The following is a 21,843-nucleotide window of genomic DNA, read 5'->3' as shown; positions in this document are numbered from 1 at the left end:
ATAGTTCCTCTGTCCCTCTCTTCCCCTCCCCCTTCCCAGTTCTCCCTCTATCTACCTGTCTCCACCAGTCTGAAGAAGGGTCTCGACCCGAAACGTCACCCATTCCTTCTCTCCCGAGATGCTGCCTGACCTGCTGAGTTACTCCAGCGTTTTGTGAATAAATCGATTTGTACCAGCATCTGCAGTTATTTTCTTATTCCACCTATATCCTTCCTTTGTCCCGCCCCCCTGACATCAGTCTGAAGAAGGGTCTCGACCCGAAACGCCACCCATTCCTTCTCTCCTGGGATGCTGCCTGACCTGCTGAGTTACTCCAGCATTTTGTGAAATAAATGCTCATCTATCCTCATTAGGCTTCTGTTATTCTTTGTTTCTGAATACTCGGTTTAATTAGATTACAGTAAATACTTCCATTGTCGTCTGCTTAATTAATCCCACCCAGTCCCATTTGAAAGCCGCCTTTTTGGAACTTTTTTATCTGAATGTTCCCTTTGAACATAATTTGCGGGAACACCAATCTATTTTGGCACATTTGATTTTTCTCATTTGATAGCGCATGTAATTTATAATAAAGGGTTCTGGCTTCTTCCATAATCAGAGAAGAGGGGCCTGTTTTCCAATGTTCAAAGTTTAAGGGGGGGGGGTGGAATTAAGTTTGCACCCCAGTGTGCACGAGGGAACTGCAGATGCTGGTTTAAACCGAAGACAGACGCAAGAAACTGGAGTTATCACAAAATGCTGGAGTAACTCAGCGGGTCAGGCAGCATCTCAGGAAAGAAGGAATGGGTGACGTTTAGGGTCGAGATCCTTCTTCAGACTGAGAGTCAGGGGAAAGGGAAACGAGAGATATAGACGGTGATGTAGAGAGATATAGAACAAATGAATGAAAGATATGAGCAAAGAGGTCCTTCTGCAGTTGTACAGGGCCCTAGTGAGACCGCACCTGGAGTATTGTGTGCAGTTTTGGTCTCCAAATTTGAGGAAGGATATTCTTGCTATTGAGGGCGTGCAGCGTAGGTTTACTAGGTTAATTCCCGGAATGGCGGGGACTATCATATTTTGAAAGACTGGAGCGACTAGGCTTGTATACACTGGAATTTAGAAGGATGAGAGGAGATCTTATCAAAGCGTATAAGATTATTAAGGGGTTGGACACGTTAGAGGCAGGAAACATGTTCCCAATGTTGGGGGAGTCCAGAACAAGGGGCCACAGTTTAAGAATAAGGGGTAGGCCATTTAGAACTGAGATGAGGAAAAGCTTTTTCAGCCAGAGAGTTGTGAATCTGTGGAATTCTCTGCCTCAGAAGGCAGTGGAGGCCAATTCTCGGAATGCATTCACGAGAGAGCTAGATAGAGCTCTTAAGGATAGCGGAGTCAGGGGGTATGGGGAGAAGGCAGGAATGGGGTGCTTATTGAGAATGATCAGCCATGATCACATTGAATGGCGGTGCTGGCTCGAAGGGCCGAATGGCCTACTCCTGCACCTATTGTCTATTGTCTATTGTCTATTGTCATATTGTCTATATGCAAAAAGTAACGATGATAAAGGAAACAGATACATGGATAGGAAAGGTTTAGATATTTACTAGACCAAGTAGACCCGTTGGGCCCAAACGTCTCCTGCATTGGTGCAACATCCTCTCCCCCCCCTTCTCCACCCCCCCTCCCTCCCTCCTCCCCCGCCCCTCCCTGAGGGCCGTGTCTTCGGTGAAAACGAGTTGCAGACAATGAGACTCAACAAGACGACTTGGACTTGGTTGGGGGGAGGGATGGAGAGAGGGGGGGATGCAAGGGATACTTGAAGTTAGAGAAATCAATATTCAGTCAATGAAGGGGTCTGGACCCGAAACGTCACCGATTCCTTCTCTCCAGAGTTGCTGCCTGACCCGTTGAGTTACTCAAGCATTTTGTGTCTGTCTTCAATATTCAGACCACAGAGTTGTAAGCTGCTCTGACGAAAGTTCATCTCCGTCTATCGTGGAGTGGGAGGCAGGATTGGTCTCCCTTCTCTCCATGATGAATAGTTTGCCTTTGTGCTCACAACAGATGCAGTGGCACATTTGTAAAGGAGAGCCTGTGATCGCGTTAAACCTGCACCACCATTACGAGGTGATGCCCCTGGGATAGGGGGAGGGAGCTTTGAAAATTAAATTAGTTCATTGGGAATCTAATCTTACAAACCTGATCTGCCTTTGAAAATGCCTGGAGAAACACAGCTGGTTCTCTGTCTGCAGCATATTCCAATGAAATGCAAAATAGAGTCATACAACATGGAAACAGGCCCTTCAGCCCAGCTTGCCCATGCCCACCAAGATACCCCATCTCTGCTAGTCCCACCAGCCCCAGTTTAAGAATAAGTGGTAGGCCATTTAGAACTGAGACGAGGAAAAACTTTTTCAGTCAGAGAGTTGTGAATCTGTGGAATTCTCTGCCTCAGAAGGCAGTGGAGGCCAATTCTCTGAATGCATTCAAGAGAGAGCTGGATAGAGCTCTTAATGATAGCGGAGTCAGGGGGTATGAGGAGAAGGCAGGAACGGGTACTGATTGAGAATGATCAGCCATGATCACATTGAATGGTGGTGCTGGCTCGAAGGGCCGAATGGCCTCCTCCTGCACCTATTGTCTATTGTCTATTGTCAGCCCATGTTTGGCGCATCTGTATACTAAAACTCTCGCTGGTTTGTTTGTTTGTTTGTTTGTTCCTGAACTACAGCCAAAACGGTACACGATAGCGCGACAGTTTTAGGCCCACCTTACTCACCGTCGTCCCTCTGGTGCTAATGGAAGAAGTTTCATTGAAATCGGTGTTATATTTTTAAAGTTATTCACATTTTAAAGTTTAAATCTATCTCCTAGGGAGGGAGGGGGGGAGGAGGAGGATAAGGTGAGTTGAGGGGGAGGGGATGGGGAGGGGAGGGGGGGGAAGGGAGGGGAGGAGGGGGAGGAGGGAGGGAGGTGGGGAGGGGAGGAGGGAGGGCAGCGGGGATGGGGAGGGGGGGAGAGGGTGCTGCACCAATGCAGGAGAGGTTTGGGCCCAACGGGTCCACTTGGTCTAGTAAGTCTCTAAACCTTTCCTATCCATGTACCTGTCCACACGTCTCATTAAATGTCGAAACAAGGAACTGCAGATGCTGGTTTACAAGAAAAGGTACAAAGTGCTGGAGTAACTCAGCAGGTCAGGCAGCATCGCTGGAGAACATGGATAGGCGACGTTTCGGGTCGGGACCCTTCTACAGACCGTCTGAGGAAGGGACCTGAACTGAATCTTCAGTTAATCGAAACGTCTTTTATCCATGTTCTCCAGAGATGCTGCCTGACCCGCTGGGTTACTCCAGCACTTTGTGCCTCTTCTTTTCAATGTTGTTATGAAATGTTCATTCACCCTATCTATTCCCCCTCATGATCTTATGCCACTCTAAGATCACCCCTCAGCCTCCTGCGCTCCAAGGAATAAAGTCCTAGCCTACCCAACCTCTCTCTCTCTGTAGGTATCACGAAATGCTGGAGTAACGGCACGGTAGCGCAGCGGTAGAGTTGCTGCTTTACAGCGAATGCAGCGCTGGAGACTCAGGTTCGATCCTGACTATGGGCGCTGCACTGTAAGGAGTTTGTACGTTCTCCCCGTGACCTGCGTGGGTTTTCTCCGAGATCTTCGGTTTCCTCCCACACTCCAAAGACGTACAGGTATGTAGGTTAATTGGCTGGGTAAATGTAAAAATTGTCCCTAGTGGGTGTAGGATAGTGTTAATGTGCGGGGATCGCTGGGCGGCACGGACTTGGTGGGCCGAAAAGGCCTGTTTCCGGCTGTATATATATGATATGATATGATATGATAACTCAGGCAGCATGACAGGAGAGAAGGAATGGGTGACGTTTCGGGTCGAGACCATTCTCTCTCTCTATAGCTCCCCAGACCTTTGGGTCCTGGCAATACCCTCGTCAATCTTCTCTGACTCTTTCCAACTTTAATGACTTGGCAGCTTGGTCTATATTTTAAGTAAATAAACGATTTTGTTTCATTTCTCTCTGATACGATAGAACAGGCACAGTGCTTTATTCGGACACTGTTGCAAGGTGCAGTTTTTGAAGCGCTGATTTTGGATGCGTGTGTTTGGATTATTCCTGTGTCCTAATATGATCTGTTTCTCCTCTCTGCCGCTGCCAATGTGGCGTTAAGGAGCTGTCTGACCTCCTGGCTGATTTAAACGGGGTCTCTTGTTGTTCCACAGGCTCATTCCATCGTGCTGACTCATGCTCCTTCTGGAGAGGAGGAGGGAAAAATAACACTGGCCCTCGCGGAGGCCTACGCTTCGTCTGGCAGACCTGAGGATCACGGTGACACTTTTAAAGGCGTTTCGGTTTTAGGTTTTTAGGAGGTACAGCGTTGAAACAGGCCCTTCGGCCGACCAGCGATCGACCCCTGCACTTGTTCGGTCCTACGCTGGGTGCAATTTACAGAAACCCCATCTATATACTAAAACTCACGTTTGTTTGTTCGTTTGTTCCTGAACTACAGCCAAAACGGTACACGATAGCGCGACAATTTTAGGCCCACCTTACTCACCGTCGTCCCTTTGGTGCTAATGGAAGAAGTTTCATTGAAATCGGTGTTATATTTTAAAAGTTATTCACATTTTAAAGTTTAAATCTATCTCCGAGGGGGGAGGGAGGGAGGGAGGGAGGGAGGGAGGGAGGGAGGGAGGGAGGGAAGGAGGGAGGGAGGGAGGGAGGGAGGTGGAGGGAGTATTGGAGGGAAGGGGGGAGAGGATAGAGGATAAGGGGGATGGAGTGAGGGGGAGGGGAGGGAAGGGGGAGGGAGGGGGGAAGGGGGAGGGAGGGAGGGAGGGAGGGAGGGAGGGAGGGAAGGAGGGAGGGAGGGAGGTGGAGGGAGTATTGGAGGGAAGGGGGGAGAGGATAGAGGATAAGGGGGATGGAGTGAGGGGGAGGGGAGGGAAGGGGGAGGGAGGGGGGAAGGGGGAGGGAGGGAGGGAGGGAGGGAGGGAGGGAGGGAGGGAGGGAGGGAGGGAGGGAGGGAGGGAGGGAGGGAGGGAGGGAGGGAGGGAGGGAGGGAGGGAGGGAGGGAGGGAGGGGGGTGGAGGGTGGAGGGAGTATTGGAGGGAAGGGGGGAGAGGATAGAGGATAAGGAGGATGGAGTGAGGGGGAGGGGAGGGAAGGGGGAGGGAGGGGGGAAGGGGGAGGGAGGGAGGGGAGAGGAGGGAGGATAAGGGGGATGGAGTGGGGGGAGGGGAGGGAGGGGGGAAGGGGGAGGGAGTGAAGGGGGAAGTGGAGGGAGGGAAGGAGAGAGGGGAGAGGAGGGAGGATAAGGGGGATGGAGTGAGGGGAGGGAGGGGAGGGGGGAGGGTTAAGGAGGAGGGAGGGAAGGGGAGGGGGGGAGGAGAGGGTGCTACACCAATGCAGGGGAGGTTTGGGGCCAACGGGTCCACTGGGTCTAGTTAATCTATAAACCCGCACGTCTTTAGAATGTGGGAGGAAACCTGAAGCACCTGGAGCAAGCCCACGCAGTCACAGGGAGAACGTGCAAACTCCGTACAGATAGCACCCGTACTCTGGATGGAGCCCGGGCCTCTGGTGCTGTAAGGCATCAACTCTTCCACTGCCCCACTGTGCCCCCCTCTTACAGAAACAGATTTGTCCCAGCACAATAGCAGGCTATTCGGCCCATCGAGCCTGTGCTTGCTAGTAGGAGAGCAATCCTACCAGTCAGTCCCATTCCCTTGCTCTCCTTGTGACCGTGCGGGTATTTCCCTGGATGCTCCAGTTCCTCCCACGTCCCGCTGACGTGTGGGGTTGTAGGTCAGGAGACACAAGAGACTGCAGATGCTAGAATCTTGAGCAAGACATAAAAGCGCTGGAGGAACTCAGCGGACCAGGCAGCTTCTGTGCAGGGATTGGACAGGCGACATCGTGGAAGAAAGGCCTCAACCCGAAACATCGCCCTGTCCATTCCTTTCCCAAATGCTGCCTCACCAGCTGAGTTCCTCAGGTGCTCACGGTGGCACAGCGGTAGAGTTGCTGCCTTACAGCAAATGCAACGCCGGTTCGATCCCGACTACGGGCGCCGTCCGTACGGAGTTTGTACGTTCTCCCCGTGACCTGCGTGGGTTTTTTTATCCGAGATCTTCGGTTTCCTACCACACTCCAAAGACGTACAGGTTTGTAGGTTAATTGGCTGGGCAAATGTAAAAATTGTCCCTAGTGTGTGTAGGATAGTGTTAATGTGCGGGGATCGCTGGTCGGCGCGGACCCGGTGGGCTGAAAGGGCCTTGTTTCTGCGCTGTATCTCTGAACTAAACTATATAGCTCTTGGGGCTAACAGAATCAAGGGATATGTTGAGAAAGCAGGAACGGGGTACTGATTTTGGATGATCATATTGAATGGCGATGCTGGCTCGTAGGGCCGAATGGCCTACTCCTGCGCCTATTTTTTCCTATGTAATGGCAAGTTTGGTCAATCTGGGATTCTCTCCTGAACTGTGAACTGCCCTTCTCTTCTCCTTGTCCTGCACTTTTCACCTTTGATGTTTTTTATCTTCCTGCTGCTCTGGTCACAGGGATCACTTGGGTCTGTTTGTGCTGATGGAATGCTCCTGAAGTCCCTTGGGGCATTTCACAGCCACTGTGTGTGTGTGCTGTTGTTGACAGTACCAGCCTGTTGGAAGGACTCCACTAAAACAAAAGCCTTCTTGTTCTCAGCGCGTGTCATTGTACCCAGAGCCTCGTTCCCCAGGGGTTTTGCCTCTGAATGGCAATGGAAATTAAAAACCACTGCACAGAAGTCCACACATGCTGTTGTTGGGCCTGTTCCGAGAGCATTATTGCTAACTCTGCTCCCTCAGTGACTGACCGTGACATATGGTTGCCAACTTTCTAACTGCCAAATAAGGGACAAAAGGTGACGTCACCGCCCGCGCCCCATGTGATCTCACCCAGCCAGCGCACACGTGCTCCCGCTCCACCAAAGATGGCCGCCCGGGCCGGGATGGGAGGCAGGTTGCTACGTAACCTCCGTTAGGCGAACACACTCCCTGTACACACTCCGTTAGCCTCCACTGTCCGGGCCTACATTGGCCCCCGAGCGTACACCTGCCTAATATGCTGTTGGTCCTCCGTGTGCAGCCCCATACGCAGCAGGGTGTGATGTACTGTGTATTGTGACACATTCCTCCCGTGACCACCATTAACATTTTCTGTGACTTGTGCCACAGTCGACCTTCCGTCGGTTCGGACCAGACGGGATAGCCTTCGTTGCCCTCGCGCATCGATGAGCCTTGGGCGCCCAACACCCTGTTTGTGGTTTGTCCCTCCTCGGACCACTGTCAGTCGGTACTCACCACTGCTGACCGGGAGCACCCCACAAGCCTTGCCGTTTCACAGATGCTCTGACCCAGTCGTCTGGCCATAACAATTTGGCCCTTGTCAAAGTCGCTCAGGTCTTTACTCCTGCCCATTTCTCCTGCATCCAACACATCAACTTCAAGAACTGACTGTTCACTTGCTGCCTAATATATCCCACCCCTTGACAGGTGCCATTGTAACGGGATAATCACTGTTATTCACTTCGCCTGTCAGTGGTCATAATGTTTTGGTGTATCTTCGGTTTGAGCCAGCATCCATAGTTCCTTACTATACTTGACACGGCAGGATTACTACATTGTTATTGTTAGTTATTTAATGCAATATATTCTCAAATATTCCTTGCTAATGGATTTATATTTGAAAGTATTGTAAAATGTATTAATATCTTTGGTGTCACAAGATGCTGGAGTAACTCAGCGGGTCAGGCAACATCTCTGGAGAGAAGGAATGGGTGACGTTTCGGGTCGAGACCCTTCTTCAGTCTGAAGAAGGGTCTCGACCCAATAGACAATAGGTGCACGAGGAGGCCATTCGGCCCTTCGAGCCAGCACCACCATTCAATGTGATCATGGCTGATCATTCTCAATCAGTACCCCGTTCCTGCCTTCTCCCCATACCCCCTGACTCCGCTATCCTTAAGAGCTCTATCTAGCTCTCTCTTGAATGCATTCAGAGAATTGGTCTCCACTGCCTTCTGAGGCAGAGAATTCCACAGATTCACAACTCTCTGACTGAAAAAGTTTTTCCTCATCTCCGTTCTAAATGGCCTACCCCTTATTCTTAAACTGTGGCCCCTTGTTCTGGACTCCCCCGACATTGGGAACATGTTTCCTGCCTCTAATGTGTCCAACCCCTTAATAATCCCGAAACGTCACGCATTCCTTTTCTCCAGAGATGCTGCCTGTCCTGCTGAGTTACTCCAGCATTTTGTGATAGCTTTATTTTATACCGGCATCTGCAGTTATTTTAGTACACAATATCTTTGGTGTGGCTGTTACCAATTAATGTTCCATATACCCCACTGCAGAGGTGGCAGAGTCCTACTATCAACAGAGCCTGCAGTGTTACCAGGCAGCTGTGGGGCCAGAACACCCTTTGTCGCTCTCTGTCCTGGACAGTTACAGTCGGTTTCTGATCCTGGCCAAAAACTATCAGGTAAGGATAACTATTTCATTAAGGAGTGTGGGACGGAACTGCGGATGCTGTGTTTATACGACACAAAATGCTGGAGTAACTCAGCGGGTCAGGCTGCATCTCTGGAGAAAAGAACAGGCGATGTTTCAGGTCGAGACCCTTCTTCAGACTGTCGTTAAACTGCATTTGGTTTTTCAGACTGAGACCCGGGTTCGATCCCGACTAGGGGTGCTTGTCTGTACGGAGTTTGTACGTTCTCCCCGTGACCTGCGTGGGTTTCTTCCGAGATTTTTAGATTTTTAGATTTAGAGATACTGCGCGGAAACAGGCCCACCGAGTCCGCGCCGACCAGCGACCCCCGCACATTAACACCATCCTACACCCACTAGGGATAATTTTTTTTACATTTGCCCATTCAATTAACCTACATACCTGCACGTCTTTGGAGTGTGGGAGGAAACCGAAGATCTCTGAGAAAACCCACGCAGGTCACGGGGAGAACGTACAAACTCCGTACAGACGGCGCCCGTAGTCAGGATCGAACCTGAGTCTCCGGCGCTGCATTCGCTGTAAGGCAGCAACTCTACCGCTGCGCCACCGCGCCGCCCTTCGGTTTCCTTCCTTCGGTTTCCTCCCACACTCCAAAGACGTGCAGGTTTGTAGGTTAATTGGCTTGGTATAAATGTAAAATTGTCCCTAGTGTGTGCAGGGTAGTGTTAATATGTGGGGATCGCTGGTCGGCACGGACTCAGTGGGCCGAAGGGCCTGTTTCTGCGCTGTATCTCTAAACTAAACTAAACTACTTATTCCTTTTTTATCATGTTATCGTCCATTTACATCTTGTATTTTTTATTGTTATTGTCATTACCTTCCCCTTTTTCTCTGCATCTTAAAACATGTGTCCGTCTAACTTTTCCCATTTTCTGGTGAGCCCAGAGTTTTCTCTCTCCCCAGATGCTGCCTGTCCCCCTACCTATCTCCACCACCGTTTAGCCTGAAGAAGGGTCTTGACCCGAAACGTCACCCATTTTCCTTCTCTCCAAAGATGCTGCCTGACCCGCTGAGTTACTCCAGCATTTTGTGTCTATCTTACACCACCATTTTTTTTTTCATATTTCATATACAGCGCGGAAACAGGCCTTTTCGGCCCACCAAGTCCGCGCCGCCCAGCGATCCCCGCACATTAACACTATCCTACACACACTAGGAACAATTTTTTTTTTTTTACATTTACCCAGTCAATTAACCTACATACCTGTACGTCTTTGGAGTGTGGGAGAAAACCGAAGATCTCGGAGAAAACCCACACAGGTCACGGGGAGAACGTACAAACTCCTTACAGACGGCGCCCGTAGTCAGGATCGAACCTGAGTCTCCGGCGCTGCATTCGCTGTAAGGCAGCAACTCTACCGCTGCGCCACCGTGCCGCCCTATCTCCACCTCCCTTTAGTCTGAAGAAGGGTCTTGACCCGAAACGTCACCCATTCCTTCCAGAGATGCTGCCTGACCCGCTGAGTTACTCCAGCATTTTGTGTCTCTCTTACACCACCATTTAGTTTTAACTCAAAGTACCATCCTTTAAATAATGGCTTTCCTGACCGTGGTAGTGAATTTCCCATTATTTTCCAGAATCCTTTTTAATGTTGAACTCTTAACCTTTTTAATGTTAAACTCTAAACTAAACATCCCTATCGAACCCATCTTAACCTCATCTGCTCCAACGAGTAATCCCAGCCCGTGTACAACTGACAATTTTTCCTCCCCAACAAATCAATCCTGTCTGTACATTTCCCAGGATCTTCATGTTCTTTCTAAATTTAAATTAAATGCAAAACTGTAACTGAACTTGCCCTGTGATTTTGCAATGTTTGCTGTAATCTCTTTGATTCAAAGCTGGTGTTGTAGTTCGTGCCCTATGAACAGAATAGTCAGACAACCGAATTCATTTAACCTCTTTATTCTACTCACCCGGGTGGGAGAGAGTCTAGAAACCGAAGCGTTCAGAAACGCTCAGGAAGTTAGTGTAGTCTCTCTTTCCGAATGGCCACAATTACACACATTTTATACCCTTAATATATGTGCCAGTACATTTCCGTTGCTACCTTATATGGCAAGTTTTACAATGTCCTATAAATCTTTATGTGTCTTTCGGGACCTCCGTGTCTGTCGTGTCCATCGTGACCTCTTCTTTCTTGGGAACAAAGGGCAGTCCATATGGCAAGATGTTCTTCTTAACACTTCAAAGGATGGTCAACCATCAAAGCCTTAAAGCCAGTTGCCCATATCAAAGGATGCACTTAGCCATAAACCGTGCTTCCATGCTGACAACAGGATGTCCTGGCAACATAATCGAGCTGGAGCTTTTACACCTTTTTTACACCCCTGCAATAAAACCCATATGGCCACATGCCAAATGTTCGCCCTTACACTGGGGGATATGGATGTCAACTTGTCGGATTGGTATTGTGGTTCTTTGTTCCTGCAGCCCCTTTTAAAAACTGTCCTGAATCATCAAAAACTGTCTGGAATGGCACTGCCATTAGTGACAGACAAGCCATGGTAGTAGGCAGCAACTCTACCGCTGCGCCACCGTGACCGCCCTGAAGAAGGTTCCCGACCCGAAACCTCCGACTCGAATAGTGACAGGCCTGGATAGAGTGGATGTGGAGAGGATGTTTCCACTAGTGGGAGAGTCTAGGACCAGAGGCCAAAGCCTCAGAATTAAAGGATGCTCCTTTAGGAAGATGAGGAGGAATTTCTTTAGTCAGAGGGTGGTGAATCTGTGGAATTCTTTGCCACAGAAGGCTGTGGAGGCCAAGTCAATGGAGATTTTTAAGGCAGAAATAGATCCTTGATTAGTACGGGTGTCAGGGGTTATGGGGAGAAGTCAGGAGAATGGGGTTAGGAGGGAGAGATACATCAGCCGTGATTGAATGGCAGGGTGGACTTGATGGGCCGAATGGCCTAATTCTGCTCCTATCACTAATGAACTTATGAAACGTCACCCATCCTTTTTCTCCCGAGATGCTGCCTGACCCGCTGAGTTACTCCAGCACACTGTGTCTATCTGCTGGAGTTATCTTTGTTCACACTCAGGGTAATGGTTGTTGGTTGTTCCTCTGTTGCAGGCTGCTTCGAAGTTGCTTCAGGAATCGCTCCCAGCCAAGCTTTCTACCTTTGGAGACTTCAGCGCATGGGTGGACGAGACGTATCGGCTGCTTGGAGGAATCGAGTTAGCGCAGGGACACCAGAAAGCAGCCTTCAAAAAGTTCAAAAAGGTGAGTGTGGATGTGTGGTGGAAAATTGCACCTTCCTGCTTGTAACTGAGTGGAATTTTCTGCCACAGAAGGCAGTGGAGGCCAATTCACTGGATGTTTTCAAGAGAGAGTTAGATTTAGCTCTCATGGCTAACAGAATCAAGGGATATGGGGAGAAAGCAGGAACGGGGGTACTGATTTTAGATGATCAGCCATGATCATATTGAATGGCAGTGCTGACTCGAAGGGCTGAATGGCCTAATCCTGCACCTATTTTCTACTAGACCAAGTGGACCCGTTGGGCCCAAATCTCTCCTGCATTGGTGCAGCACCCTCTCCTACCCCCTCCCCCTCCCCACTTCCCCTTCCCCCTCTCCATCCCCCTCAACCCTCCTCATCTCTGTTCTAAATGGCCTACCCCTTATTCTTAAACTGTGGCTCCTGGTTCTGGATTCTTAAACTGTGGCTCCTGGTTCTGGATACTTTTAGGATTTTTGGGGAAGTCCTGAGGTTGGGACACAAACAATGTGAGATTTATGTTCATCTTCCCACACAAGCGGTCAGATTGCCTGAGAGTATTTTTTGAAGAGTTCCCCCTAAATATCAAGTTATTGCGAATAAGTAATGGAATAGAAGCTATATTTTGCTTTGGGCTTTGATTATAGTGATGGCTTCTGCTTCCTGCCCTTGTTCTGGTATCTGATTGAAAATGCTCAAATTTCCCTTCTAATTAGTTCCTGGACTGGAAGTCTCTGGGCTGTCGTGAGGACACATTAAATGCGAGCACTTTTATTTTGAGTGTGGTTCTGACCAGTTCCTTTCCATGTTGCTGTCTGTTCTGACTTGCCCGTGCTTTGCACCTTAACACAAACAGTCTCTGGCACCTGTCTAAGGTGACTGTAATGACTGGTGTACCACAGGCTGTTGGAGGGTGTGACAGCCCACAGACCACAGTCCTTAGATAGACACAAAGTGCTGGAGTAACTCAGCGGGTCAGGCAGCATCTCTGGAGGACAAGGATAACTGATGCTTCGGGTCGGGACCCTTCTTGAAGACAGTCTGAAGAAGTGTCCCGATCCGAAACATCATCATTGATCCGTTTTCTCCACAGATGCTGCCTGACCTGCTGAGTTACTCCGGCACTTTGTGTCTTTTCTTTCAAATGTTCTCCAGCGGTTTAGTTTAGTTTAGTTTAGTTTAGAGATACAGTGCGGAAACAGGCCCTTCGGCCCACTGGGTCTGCACCGACCAGCGATCCCTGTGCATTAACCATCGGGTGGTCACGGTGGCGCAGCGGTAGAGTTGCTGCCTTACAGCGAATGCAGCGCCGGAGACCCGGGTTCCATCCCGACTACGGGTGCCGTCTGTACCGAGATTGCACGTTCTCCCCGTGACCTGCGTGGGTTTTCTCCGAGATCTTCGGTTTCCTCCCACACTCCAGGTCCTGCTGAGCCGGATGGTCACAACGCATAGATCAACTTGCACTTTACCCTGTCTAAAACTGTTACAATTGTTTCGTTGGGTTGCTGTTGTCTGAATCACTTAAATTATTGCATCGTATGGGAGGCGCATTCCCAATCTCGTTGTACCCCTGGGTACAATGACAATAAAGATATATTGTATTGTATTGTATTGTAGGTTAATTGGCTGAGTAAATGTAAAAACTGTCCCTAGAGGGTGTAGGATCGTGTTAATGTGCGGGGATCGCTGGTCGGCGCGGACCCGGTGGGCCGAAGGGCCTGCTTCTGTGCTATATCTCTTTAAAAAAATAATAATAATAACACTATCCTACATACACACGAGGGACAATTTACACGTATACCGAGCCAATTTACCTCCATACTTGCACGTATTTAGAGTGTGGGAGGAAACCGAAGATCTCGGAGAAAACCCACGCAGGTCATGGGGAGAAAATACGAACTCCGTACAGACGGCGCCCGTAGTCGGGATGGAACCCGGGTCTCCGGCATTGCAAGCACTGTAGAAACATAGAAACATAGAAAATAGGTGTAGGAGTAGGCCATTCGGCCCTTCGAGCCTGCACCGCCATTCAATATGATCATGGCTGATCATCCAACTCAGTATCCTGTACCTGCCTTCTCTCCATACCCCCTGATCCCTTTAGCCACAAGGGCCACATCTAACTCCCTCTTAAATATAGCCAATGAACTGGCCTCAACTACCTTCTGTGGCAGAGAATTCCACAGATTCACCACTCTCTGTGTGAAAAAAAAGTTCTCATCTCGGTCCTAAAAGACTTCCCCCTTATCCTTAAACTGTGACCCCTTGTTCTGGACTTCCCCAACATCGGGAACAATCTTCCTGCATCCAGCCTCTCCAACCCCCTAAGAATTTTGTAAGTTTCTATAAGATCCCCCCTCAATCTTCTAAATTCCAGCGAGTACAAGCCCAGTCTATCCAGTCTTTCTTCATATGAAAGTCCTGCCACCCAGACTGTTAGGAAAGACTGTCAGGCAGCAACTCTACCGCTGCGCCACCGTGGCTGCCCTGATGCTGCCTGACCCGCTGAGTTACTCCAGAACTTTGTGTCTTTCGTTTGTAAGCAAGCATCTGCAGTTTCTTGTGCCTGGCCCCTGCACAGGTTGCACAGAAGCTGAGCTGGAGATGGACACGGAGAGCTGATAGCCCATTCCGCTGTTTCCTATTCCGTTGCTCTCCAAGACCGCAGCTGTGGCCAAGGTAGTCTCTGCCACTTGGTAACCGCAGATGCTTCTAAAATTAAATGCACCTCATCTAAATTTATGCATTTATAAATTTGTATTCAGCTGGCAACAGCTCCATTGGAATTAAGTTTCAGAATGAATGTAGCCATTGATCCTGTGTTCCTATTCCCACATCCAGCCTGCAAATCTCCAGCCAGTAAACCTTACTGACATTGATCGAAGATACAGCAGGGAAACTTGCTGCTGAACCCACACAGATCACCAACCACCCATTCACACTGGTTTTACATCATCCCACTTTCTCATCCAGGCCCTACTCATTCGGTGGCAAATTTGCACATATTACTATACTCTTTAAATTCATTGTTGCATCTATTCCATACATTGACCCACATCTATTTTTCACATTTGTTCTTACCCTTTTATTTCAAACATATAATTACCCCCTGAGTGAATACGTGCTCTCCCTCACTGAAAACAAACCTTGGGTACAGTCAGGAAGTGTTCTTTCTTTTGCTCTAAACATTATTTGTAGAGTATTAAAGTCTACTAGGTCCATAATTTTTAGGGCGTATGATTTGGTAAATAATGGGTTGGTTGGGTAGTCAATAACCAGCCTTATTGACAATTCTTATGGTTCTTTTTTTGCAGTATAAAGATTGAATTTAGTGCTAGTTTTGTAGGTGTTTCCCCCATAATTCCACACATTCACACAGTGCCGCAAAGAGTCCCAAGGTGTTCCAAAGAGCTTCATGGAAAGGTTGTCACTGGGTCAGGTGAGGGAGATTTACAGTAGGTTTTAAGGTGCATCTGAATGATTGGAGATACTTAAGTAGAGCATAGGATCTCATGATCTGAAGGCAGTGGATGGAGCGATGGAAATCGCAGAAGTCCAAGAGGCAGAAATGGTGGAGAGCTGGGATCTGAGTGGGGCCGAGGGAGTAGAAAAGGGGGAAGACTGGAATTGGCACCTCTGGAGAAACAGGAGAGATGGCAGCTCCACGTTCCGGCTTTAACAAACGTTCTGCTTTGTCATTGAGTTGCAATGTGCTGACTGCACCACTGCCATGATTAGCTGAATGCAGAGTTTCTAATTAAATACTTTAATCTCTCTCTCTTTGGCAGTGCCTGGAAATTCAGACTTTTCTGTACGGTTCACAGCACAAGAAGACCAGGGCCACTCAACACACAGTCCAACTCTTGTCCAAGTAAGTGGTGCCTCAGTGACCAGCAGATCAATGACTCCGGCTGCCCAAAGCCATCAGGAACGCTCTGGAGAACTGCCAGACTCAAGCTGGTTTAACTGTTGCCCTGCCACGCCAATGAGTGTGGCAACTAAACCTGCAGCGGCTGGGTGCTCTTGATTAGTTTGGTGTAAGTTCAGCAAGGGAGGGAGAGAGACACTCTCACACACACACTCTCACACTCACTCACACACTCCCACACACACACGCTCACACACACCCTCGAACACACACACACTCACACTATCACTGACACACACACACCCTCGAACACACACACACTTTCACACACACTTTCACACGCACACTCTCACACACACACCCTCACACACACATTCATACTCACACACACTCTCACACTCACACACACCCTTGAACACACAGACACTCACACACACACTCTCACACACACTCACTCACACTTTCACACACACACTCTCACACGCACACTCTCACACACACTTTCACACACATACTTTCACACACACTCTCTCACACTCACACACACCCTCGAACACACACACACTCACACACACACTCTCACACACACACACTCACACTCACACACTCACACACACACTCACACATACACACACACTCTCACGCACACACACACTTTCACACACACACACACACACACTCTCACACACACTCACTCACACACACACACTCTCTCACACGCACACTCTCACACTCACTCACACACACACTCATGCACACACACACTCACTCATACACACTCACACGCACACTCTCACACACACACACACACTCACACATTTTCACACACACACTCACACACACACACACAATCACACTCACACTCACTCACACACACTCTCTCACAAACGCGCACACACTCTCACACACACACTCACTCACACACACACATTCTCACTCTCACTCACACACTCTCTCACACACACACACACACACATTCTCACACTCTCACTCACACACACACACACACACACACAATCTCACACTCTCACTCACCCACATGCTCACACTCACGCACACTCTCACACACACCCTCACACACACCCTCACACACACACACTCCCCCATGTTCGGTGGGGTGTGGGCTAGTGGGGTGACCCACTGTATGGCCCCTACTGCTCAGGGCCTGCTTAGATTTGACAGCTCATCGTGGCTGTGGAGAGTTAGCATCACTTCTCTGCTGAAGAGCCCGTGTGAGCGTGTGATCACAGGCCTCAGTGTTCATCGTCACAGGACGGGCGCTATGAGGATGGAGACCATTCGGCCCATAGAGTCTACCTTCGATTGAAACCAGCATCTGCAGTTCTTTCCCACACATTTAGCCGCCGATCCACTTGCTGGGAGGGGCTAGGCTGTGGGGAAGAAGGTTGTGGGGAAGGGAGGTGGGAAGAGGGTGGGAGGGCATGGAAGTTTTGCCATCGCCATGCAGACTGACAGGGAAATAAGGGCCCCAATTTACCATCTCAACAGAAAGAAGACGCTCCCCACAATGCCCGAGCGGAGTGTCGGATTTGATTTTATACTCTGATGGGTTAGACAACAGCTACATGACCTCTATTTCACAAAATGCTGGAGTAACTCAGCAGGTCAGGCAGCATCTCAGGAGAGAAGGAATGGGTGACGTTTCGGGTCTCGAGACCCGAAACGTCACCCATTCCTTCTCTCCTGAGATGCTACCTGACCTGCTGAGTTACTCCAGCATTTTGTGAAATAAATACCTTCGATTTGTACCAGCATCTGCAGTTATTTTCTTACACGACATGGCCTCTGATCGGCCCAAAATATTCCTGGAGGTTTGATTTGCTCCAGGCTCCTGTTTGCCAATGTTTGGGAATCTTTACCCTGCTTTTTGCTCAGAACTTTGCCAGGTGCTTCAAACCCAAGCTATTTCCTGATGACCTTGGTTCCTGCGAGCCACCTCCTTGTTTCTGTGGGCTCGGTATCTCCTGCCATTGTTCACTGTTCTATAGTTAGCCACAATGGACTAACAGGAAAATGTTGCAGGCTACAGATGTGTCTGGTTGCACCAGAGGTTCAGGTGGTGAAGTCACTCCCTTCACAATGTAAGTTATTACGTGGCGGAAGAGGCGGCGCCTAACGGCTGCGGCTCGCTAGCAGTCTGTTCGTCTTTTTTCCTTTTTTTTTGTTGTGTGTCGGTGTTGGGATGGTTTTTGTATTTTTTTTTGGTTGTGTATGTGTGGGGGGTGGTGGTGTGGGTGGTGTGGGTGGGGGAAACTTTTCTCTTCCTCACGGCGCGGGGTGCGGCTCGGCTGCGGGGCCTAACATTGCCCGGTGCGGCTTGGCCGCGGGACTTTTCATCGCTGGTGCGGCTCGGCCGCTGGACTTAACAGTGCCCGGTGCGGCTTGGCCGCAGAACTTTACATCGCTGGTGCGGCTCGGCCGCTGGACTTAACAGTGCCCGGTGCAGCTCGGCTGCGGGGCCTAACATCGCCCGGTGCGGCTCGGCCGCGGGACTTTACATCGCCCGGTGCAGCTCGGCCGCGGAACTTTTCATCGCTGGTGCGGTTCGGCCGCGGGACTTAACATCGCCCGGTGCGGCTCGGCCACGGGACTTAGCTGCGCAAGACTTGGTCGCGGGGCCTTCCATCGCCCGGCTCGGCCGCGAGACATTTCAGCGCCCGGTGCGACTCGGCCGCGGGGACTTCCATCCCCTTGCGGGGACTGTGCGGGTCGGTCGGGGACGAGCTGTCTGTCCGTGGGCGTGGGGAAGAGAGTGGAAGTTTTGTTGCCTCCATCACAGTGAGGGGGTGTTTGGAGTCACTGTGATGGACGTTTGTGTTGGGGTCATGTGTCTTGTGCTCTTTTTTTTATGACTGCTATGTAGTTTCTTTCGGTACCTCGGTACCGAATGACAAATAAAGCTCTGTTATACTGTTATACTGTTATACAGTGGTGATCCATAGAGTTACCATCTCTAATCTCAGTGTTGCCAGCTGTTTTATTCCTAATTGTTTACTGTATGTCGTGTTGTTGCTCGCGAGCAAAGCACCAAGGCAAATTCCTTGTATGTAGACATACTTGGCTAGTAAAATGTATTCAATTCTATAGACAATAGACAATAGGTGCAGGAGGAGGCCATTCGGCCCTTCGAGCCAGCGCCACCATTCACCGTGATCATGGCTGATCATGCACAATCAGTGCCCCGTTCCTGCCCTCTCCCCATATCCCTTGATTCCGCTGTCTCAAACTCTCTCTTGAAAACATCCAGAGAATCGGCCTCCACTGCCTTCTGAGTTCAATTCAATTCAATTCAATTCAATTCTCTCTGACTCTCTCTAAAATTGGCTATATTTAAGAGGGAGTTAGATGTGGCCCTTGTGGCTAAAGGGATCAGGGGGTATGGAGAGAAGGCAGGTACGGGATACTGAGTTGGATGATCAGCCATGATCATATTGAATGGCGGTGCAGGCTCGAAGGGCCGAATGGCCTACTCCTGCACCTACTTTCTATGTTTCTATGTTGGTGAATCTGCCATAGGATTGCACAGGGACATGCAGTACAGAAAGAGGCCATTCGGCCCAATCACCCCATGCCAGCATTTATGCTTCATTCCAACTCTTCTTGTCTTTTATCTTCTACCCTCCATTTCTGCTGCTTCAGACACTTGCCCAGACTACCCTCAAACATCTCAGCTATTTGCCTGAGCCATTCCCTGTGGAGCAAGACCCACATTCCCACCACTCTCTGGATAAAGAGGTCTCTTCTGAATTGGTTCACAGTTCGGATTCTTCACCGGGGTTCCTGCTCCAATTTAGTTTAGTTTAGAGATACAGCGCGGAAACAGGCCCTTTTCGGCCCACCGGGTCCGCGCCGCCCAGCGATCCCCGCACATTAACACTATCCTACACCCACCCGGGACAATCTTTACATTTACCAAGCCAATTAACCTACAAACCTGCAAGTCTTTGGAGTGTGGGAGGAAACCGAAGATCTCGGAGAAAACCCACGCAGGTCACAGGGAGAACGTACAAACTCCGTACAGACGGCACCCGTAATCGGGATCGAACCCGGGTCTCCGGCGCTACATTTGCTCTAAGGCAGCAACTCTACCGCTGAGCCCAGTTGGAGGACGTGCATGGTGGTGGCTGATGCCTCGACTGTTATGATCTGCTCGCAGCCTCTCGTACCTACTCTGGGTGACCCCATATAGGAGACTGAAGTGTCCCGAGTAACAAACATGGACTCTAGTCAGCATAGGACGGTCACGGTGGCGCAGCGGTAGAGTTGCTGCCTTACAGCGAACGCAGCACCGGAGACCCGGGTTCCATCCCGACTACGGGTGCCGTCTGTACGGAGTTTGTACGTTCTCCCCGTGACCCGGGTGGGTTTTTTCCGAGATCTTCGGTTTCCTCCCACACTCCAAAGACGTACAGGTTTGTAGGTTAATTGGCTGGGCAAATGTAAACATTGACCCTAATGGGTGTAGGATAGTATTAATGTGCGGGGATCGCTGGGCGGCGCGGACCCGGTGGGCCGAAAGGGCCTGTTTCCGCGCTGTATCTTTAAAAAAAACTCTAAACAAAAACCATAAGACGTAGGAACAGAATTAGGCCCAATGTCTACTCCGCCATTCAATCATGGCTGATCTATTTTTCCCTCTCAACCCCATTCTCCTGCCAGTCTCCCTGTAACCTTCGACACCCTTCCTGACTTGGCCTCCACACTCATCTGGGGCAATGAATTTCAAAGATTCACTGCCCTTTGGCTAAAGAAATTCCTCCTCATATCCATTCTGAAGGTGCGTCCTTTTATTCTGAGACTGTGCCCTCTGGTCCTAGACGCTCCCATCTGCATACAAGGAGTGGACAGAGAACAAGATGATATCTACGGGGCAATAGACAATAGACAATAGGTGCAGGAGGAGGCTATTCAGCCCTTCGAGCCAGCACCGCCATTCAATGTGATCATGGCTGATCATTCTCAATTAGTACCCCGTTCCTGCCTTCTCCCCATGCCCCCTGATTCCGCTATCCTTAAGAGCTCTATCTAGCTCTCTATTAAATTCAATGTGATCATGGCTGATCATTCACATCAGCACCCCGTTCCTGCCCTCTCCCCATACCCCCTGACTCCACTATCCTTAAGAGCTCTATCTAGCTCTCTCTTGAATGCATTCAGAGAATTGGCCTCCACTGCCTTCTGAGGCAGAGAATTCCACAGATTCACAACTCTCTGACTGAAAAAGTTTTTCCTCATCTCAGTTCTAAACGGCATTTTTACCTACTTTTTTGGTGCACATTGAGAACGTTGTATTAAATGCTTGTTGGTATTTTCGACAGGTCTCCTGAACTGGCGCTGGCCGAAGGGCGGACTGGAGCAGACCACTTGAAGCAGAGACCTCTGTTCTGCGCTGTGATACCAAAGCATAGTATATCGGGAGGTACCAAAGGAAACGTCTATGACTGACCGATGTACTGACTGGTGATGGGTACTGCTCAGCTCTGGGGCTCTCCATCTCAATATCACAAGGAAAATACAAAACCTCCACCGTGCATTGAACAGGTCGTGAAGAATTTTAGATTTAGATTTTTTTAGGTTTAGAGATACAGCGTGGAAACAGGCCCTTCGGCCCACCGAGTCCGCGTCGCCCAGCGATCCCCGCACATTAACACTATCCTACACACACACTAGGGACAATTTTTACATTTACCCAGTCAATTAACCTACAAGCCTGCATGTACGTCTTTGGAGTGCGGGAGGAAACCGAAGATCTCGGAGAAAACCCACGCAGGTCACGGGGAGAACGGACAAACTCCGTCCTCATATCCTCCTGTGTCTTTTGTCCATATCTTTGACTCTGCGTCCAGTGGCCTTTAAACCGTCTGATAAATGGAACATCGGGAATGGGAACAGCTTCTTTCTACGTACTCTATTAACTGTTACAATCTTGTGCAAGTCCATAATTTTATTTGAACTACCCTTTTTTATTATCTTGAACTTATATTTTTAAGGCCTTTGAATTGTGTTTTTTTATAACGCGATATGTACAACCTAAAGGTTTGCAGTGCCAGAACCATAAACTGAAACTTGGTTAGAGTTTTCATGTCCTGTGGAGCCATGTGTTGTATTGCCTTGCTTGACTGTTGTCCTGGGTATAGTTTGCTGGGAATTTTTGGAATTCTGAAT

At 49.5% G+C, this 21,843-nt stretch overlaps 1 protein-coding gene across 1 annotated transcript in view; it reads left to right on the top strand.

Moving 5' to 3' along the window:
* The window catches only part of ttc23 (tetratricopeptide repeat domain 23), a 66,938-nt gene extending 45,095 nt beyond the window's left edge, over positions 1 to 21,843 (top strand). The window contains exons 7-11 of the mRNA XM_078429876.1: positions 4,230 to 4,335; positions 8,405 to 8,532; positions 11,640 to 11,789; positions 15,578 to 15,660; positions 20,997 to 21,843. Of these exons, the coding sequence (XP_078286002.1) occupies positions 4,230 to 4,335; positions 8,405 to 8,532; positions 11,640 to 11,789; positions 15,578 to 15,660; positions 20,997 to 21,123 (594 nt within the window). The 3' untranslated portion in view covers positions 21,124 to 21,843. The remainder of the gene's footprint in view (positions 1 to 4,229; positions 4,336 to 8,404; positions 8,533 to 11,639; positions 11,790 to 15,577; positions 15,661 to 20,996) is intronic.

Source organism: Rhinoraja longicauda, chromosome 38 (genome assembly GCF_053455715.1).
Source record: "Rhinoraja longicauda isolate Sanriku21f chromosome 38, sRhiLon1.1, whole genome shotgun sequence".
NCBI lineage: Eukaryota > Metazoa > Chordata > Chondrichthyes > Rajiformes > Arhynchobatidae > Rhinoraja > Rhinoraja longicauda.
The sequence above is the reverse complement of the archived record's forward strand: the minus strand, read 5'-3'. Positions and strand labels throughout refer to the sequence as shown.